The 21633-nt window shown below is 38.4% G+C and overlaps 1 protein-coding gene across 3 annotated transcripts in view; it reads right to left on the bottom strand.

The window, feature by feature from the left end:
* SOS2 (SOS Ras/Rho guanine nucleotide exchange factor 2) overlaps window positions 1-21253 on the bottom strand; it is an 89813-nt gene extending 68560 nt beyond the window's left edge. For all 3 annotated transcript variants that reach the window (XM_025919113.2, XM_086709788.1, XM_086709787.1), the window contains exon 1: window positions 20802-21253. In XM_025919113.2, the coding sequence (XP_025774898.1) occupies window positions 20802-20888 (87 nt within the window). In that variant the 5' untranslated portion in view covers window positions 20889-21253. The remainder of the gene's footprint in view (window positions 1-20801) is intronic.
* Window positions 21254-21633: the final 380 nt, after the last annotated feature.

Genomic DNA, 21633 nt, shown 5'->3' with positions numbered 1-21633 from the left:
TCTTTCATCGGGCTCTGCACTGATAGTGTGGAGCCTGCTTGGGATTTTCCCTCTCTCTCTCTCTCTCTCTCTCTCTCTCTCTCTGCCCCTACCCTGCTTGTGTTCTTTTCTCAAAATACATAAATAAACATTTTTTAAAAAGTCTCTAGTGAAGTTAATTTAGTAAACGGATAACTACAAAAAAACCCTACAATAAACATCATAGTCAACATGGTGAAATACCGAAAGCTTTCTGTTTGAGATCAAGAAAAAGGCAGGGACAATTGCTACGTCATTTCTATTCCACATTGTACTGGAGGTCCTGGATAGTGCAGACCATCAATAAAAAGAAATAAAAGTGTAGGAAAATAGATTTACAGATGATTTGATTGCTCATTGTGATAGCTAATTTTATGTGTCAAATAGCCTGGGCCACAGGATGCCCAGACATGTGGTTAAACATTACTTCTGAGTGTGTCTATGAGGGTTTCTGGGTAAAATTAACATCTGAATTGGTAGAAGTCTGAGTAAAGCAGACTGCCCTCCCTAATGTGAGTGGACCTGCCTGAATAAAAGGGTGAGTAAGAAAATTCCTTCTCTCTGCCTGTCTTTGAGTGAGTATTTTGGTCTTCTGCTTTTGAATTAGGACATGAACTACAACTTGAACTAGAACTATAACACCAACTCTCATGGGTTCTCCAACTTACTAACTGCTTATCTTGGATTCCTCTACATCTATTAGAGAGAGAGAGAGAGAGAGACAGAGAGAGAGAGAGAGAGACAGAGAGACAGAGAGAGAGAGAGAGAGAGAGAGAGAGACAGACAGAGAGAGAGAGAGAGAGAGACAGAGAGACAGAGACAGAGAGAGAGAGAGAGAGAGAGAGAGAGAGTGTGTGTGTGTGTGTGTTCCTGTTCCTTTGGAGACCCCAGACTAATACACCCATGAAGGAAAATCAAATATTGTATAAATACATTATTTTAATTTATAAAAAATAAAATTTTATTCCTGTGTAGCAGCAACAAAGTTGGAAAATAAAAATTTTCAATAATATAATTTACAATGAATAAAAATATGTATCATGTACCTTGGAATTTATCTTAACAAAAGAAGTACAGGATCCCTAAGGAAAAAACTATAGACTCTGAGAGGAATTAAAGATCCAAATACATGAAATGTAAAATCATGTTCGTGAATTATCAGACTTAATATTGGAAATGTATCAATTCTCAAACTGATTTTATGGAGATAAAATCACAGTCAAAACCGAAAAGGTTGTTTGCTGAAACTGACAACATGATTTCAAAACTTATATGAAATGCAAAAGGCTAACAAAACCAGCCACTTAATCAAAGAAGTGTAAGTACTTGCTCTAATCATTATTGGGATTTATTACAAAGCTACAGTAAGAATGTGATACTGTTATAATGACAAACAAATGAATGGAACAGAATACAGAAGCAAGTCCACATATATATATGGACCCTTGATTTACAACAAAGGTAGTTCTACAGAGTATGAGGATGGGGTCATGGGAAGGTGGGGAAGCCCAGAAACAGTAAACAACTAGATACCTATATGGAGAAGAACGAAACTTAACTCCAGTTCACACTTTACACAAAAAACAATTCTAGTTGGATTTTTTTAGATTACACATAAAAACCTAATAAACTTCTGATAACATAAAACAAGATATTATCTTCATGACCTCAGGATAGGAAAGGATTTCACAAAAATTACTATCCGTAAAGGAAAGGATTCATAAACATAACTATATTAAAATTTAAAACTTAACATTCATCAAAGTTAGCACTGGAGAAGAATAATATAACACATAAAATAAAAGGGCTCATATCCAGAACACATAAATAACTCCTAGAAATTCAGTAGACAGGCACCTGGATGGCTTAGCTGGGTAAGCATCTGACTCTCGGTTTTGGCTCAGGTCATGATCTCAGGGTTTTGGGAGTTTGGGCCCCAAGTAGGGCTCTGTGCTGACAGCAGGGAGCCTGCTTGGGATTCTCTCTCTCTCACCCTCTCTCTTTACCCCTCCCCTGCTCACGCTGTCTCTGTCTCTCTCAAAATAAATAAACTTAAAAAAAAGAAAAAAAGAAATTCAGTAAGAAAAAAAGTATAAAAATTCCAGTACAGGGGTGCCTGGCTGGCTCAGTTAGTAGAGCATGTGACTCCTGATCTCAGGGTCATGGTTCAAACCCCATGTTAGGTATGGAGTCTACTTAAAAAAAAAACAAAAAACAAAAAACAAAAAAACAATAGAAAAAACAGGTAAAAAAAAATCAGCACTTCATAATAGAAGAAATTCAAATGACCAGTAAGAGCTTTGGCTCTTTAGTAATCAGAGAAATGCAAATTATACCACAATGAAAACTATTACCTACTCACATCAAACTGCAAAACTAAAATGTCTGATAATACCAGTAATCATGTAGAACAATGGGGAAAAAAAAACAATGCGAACTTCAGACACTGCAAACGGAGTGCAAAATGCCTCAATCATTTTATTTTTTTTGGCTCAATCACTTATGAAAACTTAGCCATTATCTACAAAAATGCAAAATATGCAATACCCTGTAGTCAATAATACTGTAAAAACTTTGTATATTAACAGATGGTACCTGGACTTATTGTGGTGATCATTTCGTAAAGTATATATACCTGAAACTAATACAATACCGTACATCAATTATACTCAATTAAAAAAATTAAAAATTAAGGACACCTGGTTGGCTCATTCAGTACAGCATATGACTCTTGATCTTGGGGTCATGAGTTTGAGTCTGGCATTTGGTGTAGAATTTACTTAAAAATACAATCTTATATATGTAGATAAATAAATAAATAAAGTGTTTAAAAGGATATGCATACCCTATGTTTAAAGCTATGTAGACCAACATAGCAGACACTAGGCACCTGTGGCTACTGAGTACCTAAAATGTAGCTCCAATGAATTGAAATGGGCTTTAAGTATAGAATATATGCCAGATATCAAAGATATAGTATAAAAAAAGAAAGTCGAATATCTCAATGTTTTTACTGTTTATATGCTAAAATGATTAGATTTATTGGGTTAAATAAAATATATTATTAAAATCAATTTCATCTGTTTCTTCTTACTTTTTTAATACAACTATGAGAAAACTGAAAATTACCTATGTTTTTACATTATATTTCTATTGGACAGCACTGTTCTGGAGAAATTAGCACATGGGTTTACTAGAAGACATGTACAAGAAGGCTCATAAGCAGCATTACTAGTGATACCACCAAACTAGAAACTCAAATATCTAGGGGCGTCTGGGTGGCTCAGTCAGTTAAGCCTCTGACTTGGGCTCAGGTCATGATCTCACGGTTCGCGAGTTCGAGCCCCGCGTCGGGCTCTGTGCTGACAGCTCAGAGCTTGGAGCCTGCTTCTCATTCTGTGTCTCCCTCTCTCTGCCCCTTCCCTGTTCATGCTCGGTCTCTCTCAGTCTCAAAAATAAACATTAAAAAAAAAAATAAAAAAAAAAAGAAACTCAAATATCTATCTAAAGTGGAATAAATTATAGCATAGTCATACAAGTGAATATAGGAGGAAACATGAGTAACTACAGCTATGGATATATCTTCAAAATAATGTTGGCAGAAAGAAGTCAGATAAGGAGAATATATACCATGGAATTCCACCTCAAGATCAACAAAATTAAACTATAATGTTTAGGGACACCTTTAAAAGGTAAAAATATAAAAGAAAAGGGCAGTTATTACCATAAAAGTGGTTACCTTCTGGAGAATTCTATTGAGAAAAGCGCTAAATAAGTGTTCCTTAAATTGTATATTTATGTTTTATGCATTTTTTTATTGTTTTACCACTTCACCATAAATAAGGTTTTAAAATGTTGGAGAATCATCCAGCAAACAGAAAATCAAGGGGTGAAATTACAAAAAAAAATAAGTCAAAAGGACCCTCCTAGTCACGAGCTAATAAATGAAATTAAAATGTCAAGGGTGCCTGGGTGGCTCAGTTGGTTAAACATCTGACTTAGGCTCAAGTCACAATCTCACAGTTTGTGAGTTCAAGCCCCACAATCAGGCTCGGTGCTGATAGCTTGGAGCCTGGAGCCTGCTTCAGATTCTGTGTCTCCCCCTCTCTCTGCCCCTCCCCTCCTTATGCTCCGTCTCTTCTCTCTCTCAAAAATAAACAAACATTAAAAAAAAAAAATGTCAGAACCCTGGAGACAAAGAGAATATCCTACAAGCTGAGGGTGAAGGAAAGAAGCAGGTCCTATACAAAGTAGGTATTAGACTAGTTCCAGACTTCAACTGTAATACTAGAAGCTAGAAGGCAATGATTTTCATCCTAGAATAATATCCTAATAAACTATCAATCAAATGTCATAGTAAAATGAAGACATGCTTAAACATAACAAGGTCAAAAATTCTGTCTCCCACGCACACTTTCTCATTAAGCTTTTATAGTTTGTAACAGTAAAACAAGAGTATGAATCAAGGAAGAGAAAAAAATGGCATACAGGAAATGAAGGAACTAATACAGAACAAAGGCCAAAGGAGTAACCAGCATGAAGTGAAGGAAAAATGTGAGAGTTGTACAACAGGCATAAGGTCACCAGTCCAGACTGCAGATCAGAATACTCTGGGAGAAACTATCTCAAGAAGATGAAATCACGGAGCACCTGGCTGACTCAGTCGAAGAACATGTGACTCTTGATCTCAGGGTTGTAAGTTCAAACCCCATGGTGGGTGTAGAGATTACTAAAATAAATAAAAACTGAAAAAAAAAGATGAAATTGATAAGAGTATCTGATGGATCTAAAAATCTTAAGAGGCTAGACAACTGGTAGAGACTTTAATCTTGAATTAGTAAGTACATAAACAACTACACAAATATGAAAACAAGACAATTATTAACTCCAGTAAAAGGTTAGGTAGAAAAGGAAAAGCAGTTTAACTATAAACAACATTTACAGTCATAATAATGTAAACTGTAAATACTGAGCCCAACAAAACTAAGATATAACCATGGTGTGGGGTGAAACAGGAAATATGTATGGTAAGGTAGATGTGTATGGGGGAAGGAGGGAGATGTATATGTGTATTAAAGAATATTAAATCTTTATCTTCCATGGTAGGAAGTTAACAGATAATGGCCAAAACAGAAAAATCAAGAAATAGTAATTTTTTTCCTGAGAGATACAGAATACTGAAACAAATCACTTTGAAAGTTAAAAGTAATTATCTCTGGAAAGCAGAAAATTTTGTGAATGGAGAAGAGATACTGCTATTTTTCTTACAAGTTATTTTTCTTATAAGTTAGTTACCTTTTTATTTGCAGGAATAATTTTGATAAAATATAAACTAACTTATAAAGAAATATAATCTGAACTGGGGAAGTAGGAAAAAAGAAGGATACATAAAACTAGAAATGATAAACACTACTTTTTCAAGAACTTTGGATAAGAAGAGTTTAAAGTAAGGCAGTTAGATATTTACACAGGACCAACATCCAAAATGACAGGCTTTATAATATTTTTATAAATTCAAAATAGATTTCAGGGAAATATTTTCTCTTACATAATGCACTTCTTTAACATAACAAGAAGAAACTTAATTACATCTTACCATATGTTTCTATTAGATCAACAGAATTAAAATTTTCCTTTTTTAATAAAAAATAAGGATTGGGGTGCCTTGGTGGCTCAGTTGGTTAAGCATCTGACTCTTGATTTTGGCTCAGGTCATGATCTCATGATTCATGAGTTCCAGCCCTGTGTCAGGCTCTGAGCTGACAGAGCCTGCTTGGCATTCTCTCCCTCCCTCTCTGCCCCTCCCCTATGCCCATTCTCTCTCTCTCTCTCTCTCTCTCTCTCTCTCTCTCAAAATAAATACATAAACATTAAAAAAAAATAAGAATTTACACTGGAAGTTTAGCAATGGCATTCATAAGACTGTTTCTTATAACATCCTTCCATAAAAGCCAAGTGCCCTACTCAGTAAAAGTGACTGTGCATGAGAATTAAAATAATGTCCAACTGGGATAGATTTTTTTTCCCTGTGATTATGATTTTGGTAAATAACCTGCAAAGCAACTTTAACATTTAGCATCAAAATTTATTATGCCAAACTTCTTAAAGTAAGTGCAGATATGAAAAGTCATAAAAATACATGTTAAAATCCCACACATAAATACTAATAGGACATCAAGATGACAATAAAAGATAACCCTACTTTGCACTTCCACAGTGTTTACTATGTCAGCACCGTAAGAGACAGTAAAAATAAAATTACCACATCAGAACAAACTCACCTATCATATTTTCCTGAAAGACTAGTCAGAAAAAGAGCAATTAAAATAATTTTCAGTCCTTAACAGTAGATCAACAAGTCAGACCTACATTTTAGTTACACCATTTTTTCAAATTGCCAGAAAGTTATTTCCCTATACATACACTGTAAAAAGAATAGTCATGATTCTATATATAGATTCATGCACAAAAACATTAAACTTTACATTTTTTTCCTACTGAGATAAACACTATACAAACTTCAGAAATGTCATTTCCTAATTTGTATCTTTCAGTTCTGCATATTCACAATCAAATAAAAAACTCTTGCTAGTGCATTTATTTAATCAATTAACATTTGAGTTTTTGTACAATGTAGAAATAAATCCCTTTGGCCACACAGTATGACATTTATTGATGCCAAATTCTTCACTCCATTGCCAAGATTTTTGCAAGGATGCAAATATCTCAAACATCAATATTAAGAATACTGGAAGTTTAAGGGGCACCTGGGTGGCTCAGTCAGTTAAGCATCTGCCTTTGGCTCAGGTCATGATCTCATGTTTTGTGAGTTCCAGCTCTGCATCGGGCTCTATGCTGATAGCTCAGAGCCTGAAGCCTGTTGGGATTCTGTGTCTCTCCATCACTCTCTGCCCCTCCCCCACTTGCTCATGGGCTCTCTGTCTCTCTGTCTCTCTCAAAGTAAATAAACATAAAAAAGAATACTGGAAGTTTTTGTTGTTGTTATAAAAGAGTTAAAATTCAATTTAGGGGCACCTGGGTGGTTCAGTTGGTTAAGCATCCGACTTCAGCTCAGGTCGTGATCTCGCAGTTCGTGGGTTCAAGCCCCGCGACCGCTCTTTGTTAACAGCTCAGAGCCTGGAGCCTACTTCGGATTCTGTGTCTCCCTCTCTCTCTGCCCTTCCCCTGCTCACGCTCTGTCTCTCTCTCTCTCAAAAATAAACATTAAAAAAAATTCAATTTAAAAAGGAAAAGCAAATTTCATTCTAAAAATATATGCAAAAAACTGTAAAATATTGCTGACAGAAATTTTAAAAGACCTATGTAAATGAAAAGATAAACTTTATCAGCTGGAAGACTCAATATCATTAAGATGTCAATTCTTCTCAAATGATCTATCAATTCAACACAATCCCAATAAAAATTCCAGGTTTTTGCATAGTAATTGATACCCTGATTTTAAAATTCTTATGGAACTACAAAGGCCCAAGAATAACCAAAACAACTCTGAAAGAGAACAAAGTTGGAGGGCTAAAATTACCTCATTTCAAGAATTTTTATAAAGCTACAACAATCAAAACAGTGTAGTATTGTTGTAAAGACAGGCAAAAAGGTCAATGGAACAGAATAAAGAATCCAGAAAGAAAGCCATAAATATACAGATGAAGAATTTTTTTAAAAGATCTTATTTTTAAGTAATCTCTATATCCAATATGGGGCTCAAATTCACAACCCTGAGATTAAGAGTCACATACTCTACTGACCTAGCCAGCCAGGTGCTGAGTGATGAGTGATTTTTAATACAGGCATAAAGGAAAGGACAAAACTTAATAACATGAAAGATGTTCAACATCATTAATCACTAGGGAAATACAAATAAAAACCACAAGGAGATACCAAGACAGACCTATTACAGTGGCTAAAATTAAACACCAAATATTGGCAGGAGGAACTGGAACTCTCCTACTTTGCTGGTGGGAATGTAAAACTGTAAGACAGTTTGAATGGAAAAGTTTGATAGTTACTTAAAAAGTTAAACATATATCTATTGTCTGATCCAGCCACCCTTTGGTAATTACTCAAGAAAAAAGGAAATATATGTTCATATAAAGACTTGTACACAAATATTCATACCAGTTTTATTTGTAATAGCCAAGACTGGAAAACCAAATGTACACATATAGGTAACGAGATAAACAGTGGTATACACACAATGGAATGCCACTGAGCAATAAAAAAGGAGTGAACTATTAATATATGAAGCAAAATGGATGAATCTCAAGACAATTATGCTGAGTAAAAGAAGCCAGACAAAAAGAGTATATATTGTATGATTCCATTACTATAAAACTCTAGAAAATGCAATCTATAGTGATGGAAAGCAGAACAGTAACTGCTTGGGTACAAGAAGTGGGGAGGGTTGGGAGGGAGAATTATGAGAGTCAAGAGGAAATTATGGGGCTGAGGATATATTCAATATTTTTTTGTGATGGCTTCACTGATATATACATACACAAAAACTTATCAAACTGTACACTTTAAATATATGCAGTTTATTATATGTCAATTATACTCCCAACAGTTTTAGAAAATAAAAATATAATATTTTAAGGTAGCATTTTCTTTAACTAGGGTATATAATGAAGAATTGAAACCGCAGCTGTACACTATCAAATCTTTAAGGTCAGAACCATTTCTTATGTTTTTGGTTTCCTCTTATTTCCCCACCCTTTTATTTCTAATATACAGGTAATCTAGTGCCATGCTTTGCCTAAGGAAAGCACTCAGTATATACCTGTTAAACAAATAAATTCACTGTAGCAAAGAGATTTCTTAGCCTCACTGAAATCTGGCCATCTGGCACTGGCGAAAATTGAGAACTCCATAAAATTAGTTTTTATTTCACTGGATATGCACTGGAGATTCAATTATCCCATATAACATTACAAATGAGATTTCCAATCTATGTTCCTCCGTTCTCACTATCAATATTCACTTCTCAGATTCAGTGCTCTTAGGTGCTTTCTTGAAGGGTTTTCTTTCCTTTTTTTTTTTTTCTTTTAGAGAGAGAGAGAGAGAGAGAGAGAGAGAGAGCAAGAGAGAGAGGGAGCGCGTGCACACCCATAAGCAGGGGAGAGGGAGAGAGAAAGAGAGAGAGAATCTCAGGCAGGCTCCACACTCAGCACAGAGCCTGACATGAGGTTTGATCCCATGACCCTGGATCACGACTTGAGCTGAAATCTTGAGGGGTTTTCAATGTAAGTTTTTTTTTAAATGGAGATAAGTACAGGACAAGAATTTTATTCTATTCAGCTTAATATTATGTGAGGGCTTACCATAAAATAATCAAAACATGTAGAGAAAACTATTGGTGGAAGCTAACATTTTTGTCATTAAAATTTTCCTTAAATGGAATGCAATGGCATATGATCTGTCATGTGAATATTAAGTACATTCCCATACAGGCAGGCTATTAGCCTATAAAGCCAAGAAAGTGCAGGCTAGATCAATGGTTCTGCGATGTTTCAGGGACAAAGCATTTCGAAGTTACACTGCTCTTAGCAGAATATGAAATATTAAGTCATTTATATTTCATCATAGAGAGTAGGTGTAATATTAGTAAAAATGACTACAAAACTGAAAACTATAGGCACATGTTTGTAAGAAAAAACAAAAAGTGCCAAACTTTTTCCTGCAAAATCTCTGTATCTCTTGTTCATTTGTGTTACTATCTTTCACTACTCACTAGCAAGTAAACTGTAGCAGACACACCATAGACTTAAGAAAAACTTATGAGAGAAAAATAAAATTGAAAAAAATTAATATTGGCTTTTTTCCCCCTCTGAACTAGGAAAAGATCACTATTCTCAATATGCTTTTATTCAAAGGATATTTACTCCTAGTGCCAAATACCCACTTCCTTCAGCATACTACCAAAACTTTTAGTATGTACTCTTTCTTAAAGAAGATCTGCCTGACAAGGTACCTGCACTCAAAGAGTAAACAGGCTCTCCTTTCCCACCTCTTCTCAGCTGCCCTCCCACTTTGCTGAAGAGGCAGATCTCTAACTTACTCTGAATGTCACTATGGTGTGTTGCCCTGGGGTGCAATAAAAAACTAATAACTAAATTCTAGGACACTAAACAAAGAGACAACTACAAATACTTTTCATTAAAGTACCCTGCTTCTTGGGGTGCCTGGGTGGCTCAGTCAGTTAAGCGTCCGGCTTTGGTTCAGGTCATGATCTTGCGGTTTGTGAGTTTGAGCCCCGCATCGGGCTCTGTGCTGACAGTTCGGAGCCTGCAGCCTGCTTTGGATTCTGTGTCTCCCTCTCTTTCTGCCCCTCCCCCGCTCATTCTCTTCTCTCTCTCTCTCTCTCTCTCTCAAAAATAAATAAATAATTTAAAAAGTACCTTGCTTCTTCCATTTGCTAGCCTACTATCAAAAAACACAGCCTAAGGAGAAAAACTCATGAAAACAAAGAAAAGAAAGCATCTTTAAGAAATATTAAAAGGCAGTATTACCTTATCTCGTTCAGGAGAAAAAAATTCAAAGCAAGTTTTCACACTTTATCTACTTTCCTATCTTACAATTAGAATTCAGAAGTGAGATGGCTGGCATGTGACATGTATTAACACATTCATTTGAACGCATTCATTTGAACTGAAAAATTAAGTCAGACTTTGTCTCAAAGAAGATAAATATGATGAGGCTGGTTGGCTTGACAATTAAAACTAACCTTAGCAATTTGGTTATGTGGTGGATATTTTGCATTAAACAAATGAGCATGGTACTCAGAATTCTAAGGTGGCCCCTAGGATTCCTACCCCGTGATATACGTGCTCTGTGTACTCCTCTTGAGTGTGGGCAGGACCTGTGAATGTGATGAGGATATCACTCCTATGATCAAGTTACCATATAAGGCAAAAGTGAATATGATCCCTAATCAGTTGACTTTGAGTTAATCAAAAGATTATCACTAAATCAGGTGAATCCTTTAAAAGAAGGTCTAGAGTATGAGATAAGAAACAGCACCAGATACATTCCTGTTGGCCTTAAAGAAACAAACTGACATGTTATAGAGAGGGTCGTGTGGCAAGGAATGGCAGCAGCCTCCAGGAGCTGAGGGCCTCAGACATGTAGCTGCAAGGAAATGAATTCTGCCAATAACTACATGAGCTTGGAAGAGGATTACCAAGCTTCAGATGAGACTGCATGCCCAGCCAAAACCTTGACTGAGACCCTAAGCAGAAAACCCAGGTAAGAGCTGTGCCTAGACTTTTGACCTAAGGAAATTGAGACAATAAATTTGTGTTGTATTAAGCCACGAAGCTTGTAATAATTTGTTACACAGCAGAACATGAATACAATGAACTAGATCTACAGCTCCAAGAATTCAATGAAAGTATGTTTAAAGATGAGGCATCTGGGTGGCTCAGTTGTTAGTTAAGCATCCAACTCGTGATTTCAACTCAGGTCATGATTTCATGGTCATGGGATTAAGCCCCTTGTAGGGCTCCATGCTGACGGCTCAGAGACTGCTTGGAGTCTCTCTCTTCCTCTCTCTCTACCCCTCTCCTGCTCATGCACTCTCTCTCTTCCACAAATAAATAAACATAAAAAAAAGAAAATGTTAAAAGAATATGATAAGGTAAAATATATTTTATTAGTAAATACTGTAATAGCTAAAGTGTACTACAGTTAATACTGTTCTCATTTTCCCAATTTTTCTTAGATATACTGGACTAAACAAAGTACTTGGAAGCAAAAAAGTGAAAAAGTAACAGTTATAATTATTAGTCATTTGACACGTTCTAGAAAAGCTAGAAAATAAAAAAGTGAATAGCTCTAAATACCAGGCAACAAATCATTCTGCAAGTCAGGTGGTTTCCAACTTTTTACTTTAAACAAAAGGAGTTTAAAGTAAATGAGTTGCTGGGTGACACGTCATTAAGACTCTTTGATAGATCACAATATAATTTTTGGCATATAATTTTGAAAGAAGTTTAAAAATGAGTTTGATTGTTTTAAATTCTTCTATTTATGTTAACAAGGGGTCTCAGGGCTTACATCTATAGAAATGGGAAATAGGAATAGAACACTGAACTATGATTCACCTCTGCAAGACCCTATCTTATTCTAGCAGTTAAGTCATCCACAAAACATGAACTAATTTAAAAACAATGCAAACAACTACATAGGTGTCACTGAATAATGCACATTCAATAAAACTTTATAAGTACTAATTGTTCAAAATCCATGACATACATGTTCTTTTGATCAACCATGTCCTGCTAGTAATTCACCCTAAAAGAAAGATCTTAACACTTTATAGTCACTGAAGAGTTTTAAAAATTCAATATGTAGACACTTTTGTTGAGGAAAATGTAACTATAAAGAAGAGATAAAAGACTTTCAAGCATAAAAATAATATATTAGACTATAATTATGTGGAGGAAGTGGAAGGAAAAATTCAGAGTGAAAAAAGAATGATATAAAATTTCCAGCTGTTCAAAAAAGCACTTTGTCCCATTTGCAATGACATGGATAAAGCTAGAAAGTATAATGATAAGTGAACTAAGTCAGGGAAAGACAAATACCGTGTGATTTCACTCACATATGGAATTTAAGAAACAAATGAGCAAAGAGAAAAAAGAAAGAGAGATGAACAAACAGACTCTTAACTATAAAGAACAAAATGATGGTTACCAGAGGGGAGAGAAATGGGGGGATGGGTCAAATCGTTGATGGGGATTAAGGAGTGCACTTGTCATGATGAGCACCAGTTACTGTATGGAAATGATGAATCACTATATTGTACACTTGAAACTAATATAACACTGTATGTTAACTAACTGGAATTAAAATAAAAACTTTTTTTAAATATATATATATATTTTTTAATGTTTATTTGTTCTTGAGAGACAGAGCACGAGTGGGGGAGGGGCACAGAGAGAGACTGGGAGATACAGAATCTGAAGCAGGCTCCAGGCTCTGAGCAGTCAGCACAGAGCCCGACGTGGGGCTCGAACTCACAAACTGCGAGATCATGACCTGAGCTGAAGTCGGACGCTCAACCAACCGAGACACCCAGGCACCCCAAAATAAAAACATTTTTTAAAAAGAACTTTGTCATGTATATTATAAAAAGATGAATGGTGGATATCAACTTGTTACGGTATTTAGATTTCACTGGATTTATTTAAAAGACTGATAGAACTGTTTATTTTAAAACATCAGTATTTAGGGGTGCCTGGGTGGCACAGTTAGTTGAGTGTCCAATTCTTGACTTCAGCTCAGGTCATGATCTCAGAGTCATGGGATCGAGCCCTGTCAACACAGGGCCCCGTGCTGAGTGTGGAGCCTGTTTATGATTCTCTCTATCTCCCTCTGCCCTTCTCCCCTACTCATGCTCTCTCTAAAACGAAAACAAAAAAAGTCAGTATTTAGAACACATATACATTTTTTTAATGTTTATTTATTTTTGAGAGAGAGACACAGGGTGTGAGTGGGGGAGGGTCAGAGAGAGAGGGAGACACAGAATCTGAAGTGGGCTCCAGGTTCTGAGCTGTCAGCACAGAGCCTGACGTGGGGCTCAAACTCACAAACGGGGAGATCAGACCCGAGCCGAAGTCAGACGCCCAACTGACTGAGCCACCCAGGCGCCCCCTAGAACATATATAAAATTATATCTTCTGCAACTATTTGAACGTGAAAAATTTTAAATGTCAACATAAAAACATGCAATTAAAAAATTTCTTTTGGGGCAAACCATAAGAGACTCTTAAATACAGAGAACAAACTGAGGGTTGATGGGGGTGGGGGAAGAGGGGAAAATGGGTGATGGGCACTGAGGAGGGCACTTGTTGGGATGAGCACTGGGTGTTGTATGTAAGTGAGGAATCATGGGAATCTTCCCCTAAAACCAAGAGCACACGCATACACTGCATGTTAGCCACCCTGACAATAAATTATACATATAAAAAAATTTCTTTTGGGGATACATAGCAATAAAAGTAAAAAAAAAAAAAAAAGCAAAGCAAAACAAAACAAAAAACAAACCCTCTAATTTAGGAGAATCAGGGCTCCATGCTGATTAGATTTGAGCCTAGTGTGACACAGAAGGGAAGGATGATGACCAGGTTTCTGGCTTGAAAACTGAGTATATCATTTATACTGGAGGTTTTGGAAGATGATAATAAACTTGGATTGGGTTATGTTGTGAACATCTACATAGGAATGTCCAGGAAGCAGGGGATGTAGCAGTTTTAAATAGGCTTCAGGAGAAGTCCTCTTCAAGATGATGTTTGACTTAAAGGAGATACGAGGACCAGTCATGTTTTTAATCTGCAGGAAGGTTGTTCTAGGCAGACAAAATAGCAAATACAAAAGCCCAGAGATTAGAATACGTCTACAGATTAGAATGTCTCTATCTGTGGGTACAAGATAGCCACTATGGGCAGGAGCAAAGCAAAAAAGGGACAGTAGTAAATGAAGTCAGAGGCGTAAAGGTAAAGGGGCAGCATAGAGTGCAATAACCTATTGAGGGGACTTAGACTTTTATTCTGAGAAGCAATGAGAGTTTTGAACAAAGGAATGACATGATCTTACTTACCTCTACTATGTTAAGAAAAGACTGAATGGGGCAAGGGCAGAAGAGAGGAGGCCAGTTATAGGGTATTTTAATACTCCAGGAGATTGATGATGACTTGGTCTCAGGTGGTAGAAGTGGAAGAGTAAGAAATGGTGACTGAATGAATATAGCTACTGTTTTCGAAGTACAGCTAAATGGATTTTCTGACAGATTAGAGAGACAAGATTTAGGAATAACTCCAGATTTTTATTTGGAGCAACTAAAAGGATGGAGTAGCCATTTACTGATATAAGAAATACTACAAAAGGAGCAGGTTTTGCAGGGGAAGAGAAGGAGCTCAGTATTGGTTGAGATGCCTATCACAAATACATGTGGAAGTATCAAGCAAGAAGTTGCTTAGGCTCAGGAGAGAGGTCTGAGTCAGAAATAAAAATATGGAAATCATCAGATACGGATGACATGCGAAGCCATGAGGCTGGATGGGATCCACAAGAAGTGACTGTAAATAGAAACAAAAGTCCCAAAACTAAGCTCTGGGGAAGTCAGGATGAAGTAGTTAGGGAAGATGAGGAGGAATCAACAAAGGGAGAAGACCTAGAAGGAATAGCCAGAGGGAGAAAACCTACAGAGGTTGGCATCCTGGAAGCCAAACAAGGAAAAGGATTTCAAGAAAGAGAAGTTTAACCGCCAAATGCTGCTAATGGGTTACTTAAGAAAGCAAAGTGCTATGTAAGTAAGAGGTAATGTTTGAGTTTACAAAGGGACTTAAGAAAACAGGGAGACTGAAAACTTTCCTTGGAAGAGACAATACTAGTGCTCATATCTACATCTTGATGTTATTTTCATTGTATTGCTTCATCTCCACACATTAAAATGTGAAGTGCACAACACTTCATACATTACAAAGGCTTTCTACTATCATATGTTCTTACATAAAAGAAGAAAAGTTTCAGGTTGTTAATTTTTAACGTGACTACATGAGATAATGCTAAGTCCATTAGTTCCATTAAAATTCCTTCCTGATTCAAACATACAGGCTAACAGAGGATATAATCAAACTACCGTTCCCTTCAAAGAGAGGCCATGGTTAATATAAAAGACACATAGTGGATTTATGTCAAGTGGTAACACAGGTAATGCTTTGGATAGTCAGCATAAAACACTTTAATGGAATATTATCGCTCCAAATATACCATACCAAAATTAAACTGAAAATGGAGGACGACTACTAAATCATGGCTGACAGGGAACTAAATGCAGCAAGTTAAAATGCATTCCTAATGCTCATCCAGTTCTGGCTGAACCCCTTGGGTCAGTTTGGGTCATTACTAGTTTGGAATAATTCCAAACGACTCCCTGGAGTTCTACTTTTATATTCACTGGCTTTAGGAAATCCAGAACAGGACTGACGTCACAAAAAATCATAGGATATCCTATTTGTTGCTAGTTTTCAGTTGCAGTTATCTTTTAAAAAAGCAATTTGATCAAGTTAATCTAATTATTTTGTTACATAAATAACACTACAGGACTTCGTATTTTCAGGTAGAAACGTTAACCTGGTCTTACCAACTAGCCTCTTCTTTTCACTTCATCTTGGTTCTTTAAAACAAGTCGTGTTTCCTACCTTTCCCTCAGTCTCAAACTCTTTCTCCACCCCCACTCCCTTTCTTTGTCAACTCCTATTGATCTTTCAGATAATTGTTTACTTCTTTATTGTCTTTCTCAGTCCTCTCCCACACAGCCATTTAGAAGGGAAGCTTTATGAGAGCAGGGGCCTTACTACAACCTATCAAGAGTAGTGCCGGGAACCTATGAGGCACTCAATAAATATTTGAATATATCCTCCACAACTCGGCACAGATGTTACTTCCCTAGAAAAGCCTTCCTTCACCTTCTTATGTTAGTGACACCAAGTTTATTTTCTCAAAGCACCCAATGATTTTTTTCTGGGCCCCAGAAAGATCCAGAGCAGTTTTCTAAAATGGCTCCAGGAGACATTAGTACAAAGGCAGAAACACTAGATCTTACAGAATTCACAAAAGCATTTCTAAACCAAAACCCCCGACCCTCTTTTTCCTTGCCACAGACTGCTATTTAATTAACTCAGACGTTCTCTCATACCTCTTATATTTTAGACAGCTATCTAAGAGCAAACTGTAACATCTGGGGTGGGGAGTTCATATTTAACCTAATTAAGTTAGAATCAGGAACAATGTAATTCAACCAATTCTTTCTCTCTATGACATTTGTAGCTACAGATAGTAAGACATCAGATATTTTCTTTTCCATAATTAGCCTGGTGAAGAACACCTGAAGGAAAAGACATCCACAAGGGAAACATCAGGGACTAAAACACTGTTAAAATGATTTTAAGGTATGTTTCCCATACGTAGAATGCTTACACTGATTTTTCGCAGCATACAATCAATAGCACATACACAAAGTACCAAAGGCATTTCAAAGACATAGGTAATAAGCTGCACTTACAAGTATACTCCTGTGCTCTTTTTTCCTCCCAAGTAATATGATAGCTTCAATTTTCTTAGGGAGTAGTGGTGAAGGCATTTATGTTTCTTGCTCTTTTAGGGAAGATACATAATTTAGCAGTAATGTTAACAATCATGTATCATCCATTAGTAATGTCATTTCCCTCTGCTTTACCCTCTCTAGTTCTTTACGTATGTAAATGCTCTACATGAAGTTCTGTTATAAAAGTTAAATAACAACAACAAAAAGTGAAAGAACAAAAACAAAACAAAAAGTGACAGAACACATTTTTATTTTCAAAATCATTTTTCCATAAATCTATTTTTCAATGTTAGTGTTTCTATGTAGCGAAATACATATTTAAAGTTGGTTTTAAAAATGTGGTTTTGGGGTGCCTCAGTGGCTCAGTTGAGCATCCAACCCTTGATTTTGGCTCGGTTTATGATCCCAGGGTTGTGGGATCAAGCCCTGAGCTGGACTCTGACGTGGATGTGGAGCCTGCTTGAGATTTTCTCCCTCTCTCTTTCTCTCTCTCTCTCTCTCTCCCTTTGCCCCTCTCCCTAGCTCACGTGTGCGCTTTCTCTTAAAAAAAAACAAAACAAAACAAAACAAAAAAACCCCTGTAGTTTCCAGGGCCAACAATGGTGACTTTACCATATTATTTGATTTTCATAAAAATTAGCCAAAACTTGAAAATAAGCAAAAGAGATTACTAGGTGTCTTTCAGTACAATGCTGTACTCAAAGCTCTGATTACTCCGTAATGACTGCATTATTTTAGAAATCTGTAAGATTAACATAGAGATGTTTTGTCTGGTACAGAAACAGATAATTTCAAATCAACAGAAAAGACAATCCACAACTCAGTGTTTATATTCCTATAGGATATTAACTAATTTTGTATCTTACCCAACAATCTTAATACTACTTTTAAATGATCTATAAATACCTACCTCCTAAAATTTTCATATGAAGAAGCTTAACATCTTGTGAGTTCCCTCATTAAGGAATGCATTAAATCAAACTCACTAACACATGTTCATTTATATTTGCATGACAGTTATGATTTTACTTTTCTGAAAATTATACTTCAAGTTTTCGAGGTTCCACCAAGTAGAATCTGATAGAGCCAATTGAACTACATTGCTCTTTTCACACACTCTCACACACACACACACACACACACACACACACACACACACACACGCACACAGATATTCTTTACATAACTTTGAGTTCCTAAATGCTATCTTATTTATATAAACCAAAACGAGAAAGTTTAGAATTCTCAGTGTAGATGGTAAACACTTTTAGAGTGGGGCCCCTGCTTTTATTCATCTGTGTAATTTTAGTTCCAGCATGGTGCCAAATACCTAAAATGTGTTCAATTAATGTTAATTGCAATTATACTTCAATTTTTAAAAATGCAGGGATAAAAATAAAGCGCAGTAAAAAAAGAAAAAAAATGAAGTATACCACATGTTCGATGGAGGAAAAACCAACTGGAGGAGAAAAATCCTAGTGGTCTAAACTACTGCTACAAGTCAATTACTAATCCTGGTCGTCTTTATAACTATCTGTCAGCTGAAGGAAGCCAAATTCTAGAGGCTTTCAAAGTAAAGACAGAGCGTCCCAGGAAATGGCAGGATTTCTCATTGTACAAAGGTATGGGTGGCAGACACATACCAGAATGTAACACATCCTACAAAGAAAGAGTGAACCTTGAACTCTTTATGAACTGTAACTCTTAGCAGGCACTACAAACCTACATGTTGCAATACCACAAATACCCAAATGCCACAAAACTGAACGTAATTCAAATTACTAACACCAAAAATTTTCCCAAAATATGAAAAATGTCTTCCTTAGGAATATATCTCAATTCTATAATAACAGTAAATTAATGAATTAAATAAAAATTGCTTTTTGAATTCAATTCACCTCCTAAGACCACATTTTCTTAGATGTATTGATTCCATAAGCATGGGATATACGAGAACTGTGGTATAAGACAATACAAATCTACAAGACAACTGAGCTCCAGGTATACAAGCACAGAAAATAAATGCAAAATAACAGTCTCAAAGCAATGGACTAGCAGGCTTGTTCTGGCTTTGTTTCTAGCCTAACCTGAAGAAGTAAATCTGTGCATGCAGGATCATTAGGGTAAAAGCTACCTACTGAATAAGTTATGCAACATACATTCAAAGACTATTTGCTACCAGAAAGTACCTGTAGGTAGATACGTGCGTCACACTGCCAACAATACATGCCTACCTGATAACTGCACTCACACTTCTGCTGAGTGCAACTGTTCACGGACAAGTCAATTACTATCTAAGCATATCCCCCTTTACTTTCAACTCAGGCCAGAGTTCATTATCACTACTCAGCACATACCCGTTTCTTTCCCCCTCCGTTTAGAATCAGGCTGCCCATGGAAGTAAAGTCAATTTAATACTTCAACACCCAGCATGCCAATGAAATGATAACTGCCACTGGTTACCTCCACTAAGTTCTCTAAAAAGACATGACTTGGTGTTTGGCCCAAGGGAGGCAGTATCTCCTTGTAAGAATTATGAAAACAATGGAAAATCTAAAACTGAATGCAGGTGGAAAATGTTTTTACTTTTAAAATATACCTCTTCCTTTCACTTACAGAAGTGTATTGTATGAACTTTATTTTCCAAGTGCAGTCTTTTAAGTTAATGTTTATTTTTCTTTATTATTTTGAAGTTTATTCTTGGTTATTTTGCACAAAATGCGGATGGGGCTAAACCTGCATCAATGGCAATGGAAGCCCATGTTCAGCAGGTGTCATGTCTAATCCTGCAGTCTCTGTCTTGACTTTACAAAAAGGTTTATTTTAAAAATGACAGTGTGATTACTATCTAAATGCACAAACGAAGACCGACATCACCTACAGGAGAGATGCACTCAGGCGATATACACCCAAACTTGAAAGACTGATTTTTATGAGCTGCCCCTTTTTTGCCCCCTTAAAATGATTCCAAGTTCTAAACTGCACCCAGTGAAGAAACACCAAATTTTATAGGGGAAATCTCTTGTAAACAGATAAGACACTTCTGGCAGGAAGTTAAGAAGGCACTTTAAATTTACCTCAAGAATTGTAAAAGGAGTCTTACGGCTCACTGACATTTCACACGTGAAACACATTCATATTACAAAACAGTACTGCCCCTTAAGTGAGTGGACACCCTTGACAAGCAAACTGCCTAGGGGAACACCCCCAAAGAACCTGATTAAAAGTAATTACCAGGTCTGGAAATGAACTTTTGTTTTAGAAACTATGTAAACACCAGCGAGACTTTCTCCTGCCCGAATCCAGCCTGAGGACAACAAATTGGCCAACGGCGGAAGTCGCCTGACAAAATGACTGCAACATGAAATCCATTTTTATGATCATAACAAAACCTTCCTTCCGGGGCCAGGCAAAAACTTGAGAAAACGTCCTTCTGGATGCAACAGGCGATTGTGGAGCCCCCCCCACAGCCAGCCATTGAGCAACAGCTGGACCCGCGGGACCCGGGCACTGGGAGGATGTGCGGCTCTCCGTTAGAAGCTCGCAGGGGGCCCCGGGCCCGGCACCCCCCCGCCCGCCTGCTGCTGGGCTCCGCAGACGCAGCTCGCGGCCGCCCCGGCACCTCCCTGGGCCCCCGCGGCCGCCCAGGAGCGGCACTGACCTTCCGCAGGGCCGAGACCAGCAGTCCCCGCCATTTCGGACTGTTCTCTTCGCTGAAGAACTCGTACGGCTGCGGCGCCTGCTGCATGGCCCCGGCGGCAGCGCCTCTGCATCAGAGGCGGCCCGCGGACCGAGCCGGGCCGGGCGGGTGGCCTGACAGGCAGGGCGCGGGCCGCCTCGCCTCGCCGGCCGCCGCCGCCCGGGCCGCAGCTACGGCCGAGGCGGCTCGGGGGCGGCGCCGGCGGGCGGGCGGGGGCTCCGGGGGCGGTTTCCTCGGCCCGGGCGGCCTCGCCTCGCGCAGAGTCCGCAGAGGAAGCGCGGCGGCCCGAGAACCCGGGCTACCCCCAGCTGCGACCGAGACGTCGGCCTCCTTTCCCGGCGGCGTTGGCCCGCTCCTCGGGCGGCTCCTCCTCCTTTGTCTGGGTTCGCAGTCCCGCGCGGGGTACAGCTGACCTCGCCCTCGCCGCCGCCCCAACTACCGCTACGGCCGCGGCAGGCGGAGAGCGGCGGCGGCAGCTCGTCTCTTCATCGCCTCATTCCCGCCCTCCCAACAGGCAACGCCGCCCGGCCCGCTCGAGTCACCTCCAGAGGGCCCTGGGGATCGGGCGAGCGAGCCACACTCTGGCGCGCACAGTGCTGGCCACCGCCGCCGCCGCCCCTTCAGACGCCGCGCACAGCGCCCCGGGGCCGCCGCCGAGCTCCGGGCCCCAGCAGTCGCCTCTCGGCCCGCCCCCTCGGCCCGGCGCTCATTATCCCGGGTCGCCGGAGAAGCCCCGCACGGAGCATGCGCGCCGCGGAGCAGGCAGAGGCGCCGGCCGGTCGCGGACTTTCAG

This window comes from Puma concolor, chromosome B3 (assembly GCF_028749965.1).
Source record: "Puma concolor isolate L17-30 chromosome B3, mPumCon1.1.hap2, whole genome shotgun sequence".
NCBI classification, from domain to species: domain Eukaryota; kingdom Metazoa; phylum Chordata; class Mammalia; order Carnivora; family Felidae; genus Puma; species Puma concolor.
Note: the sequence above shows the minus strand (reverse complement) of the source record. Positions and strands in the feature narration are given on the sequence as shown.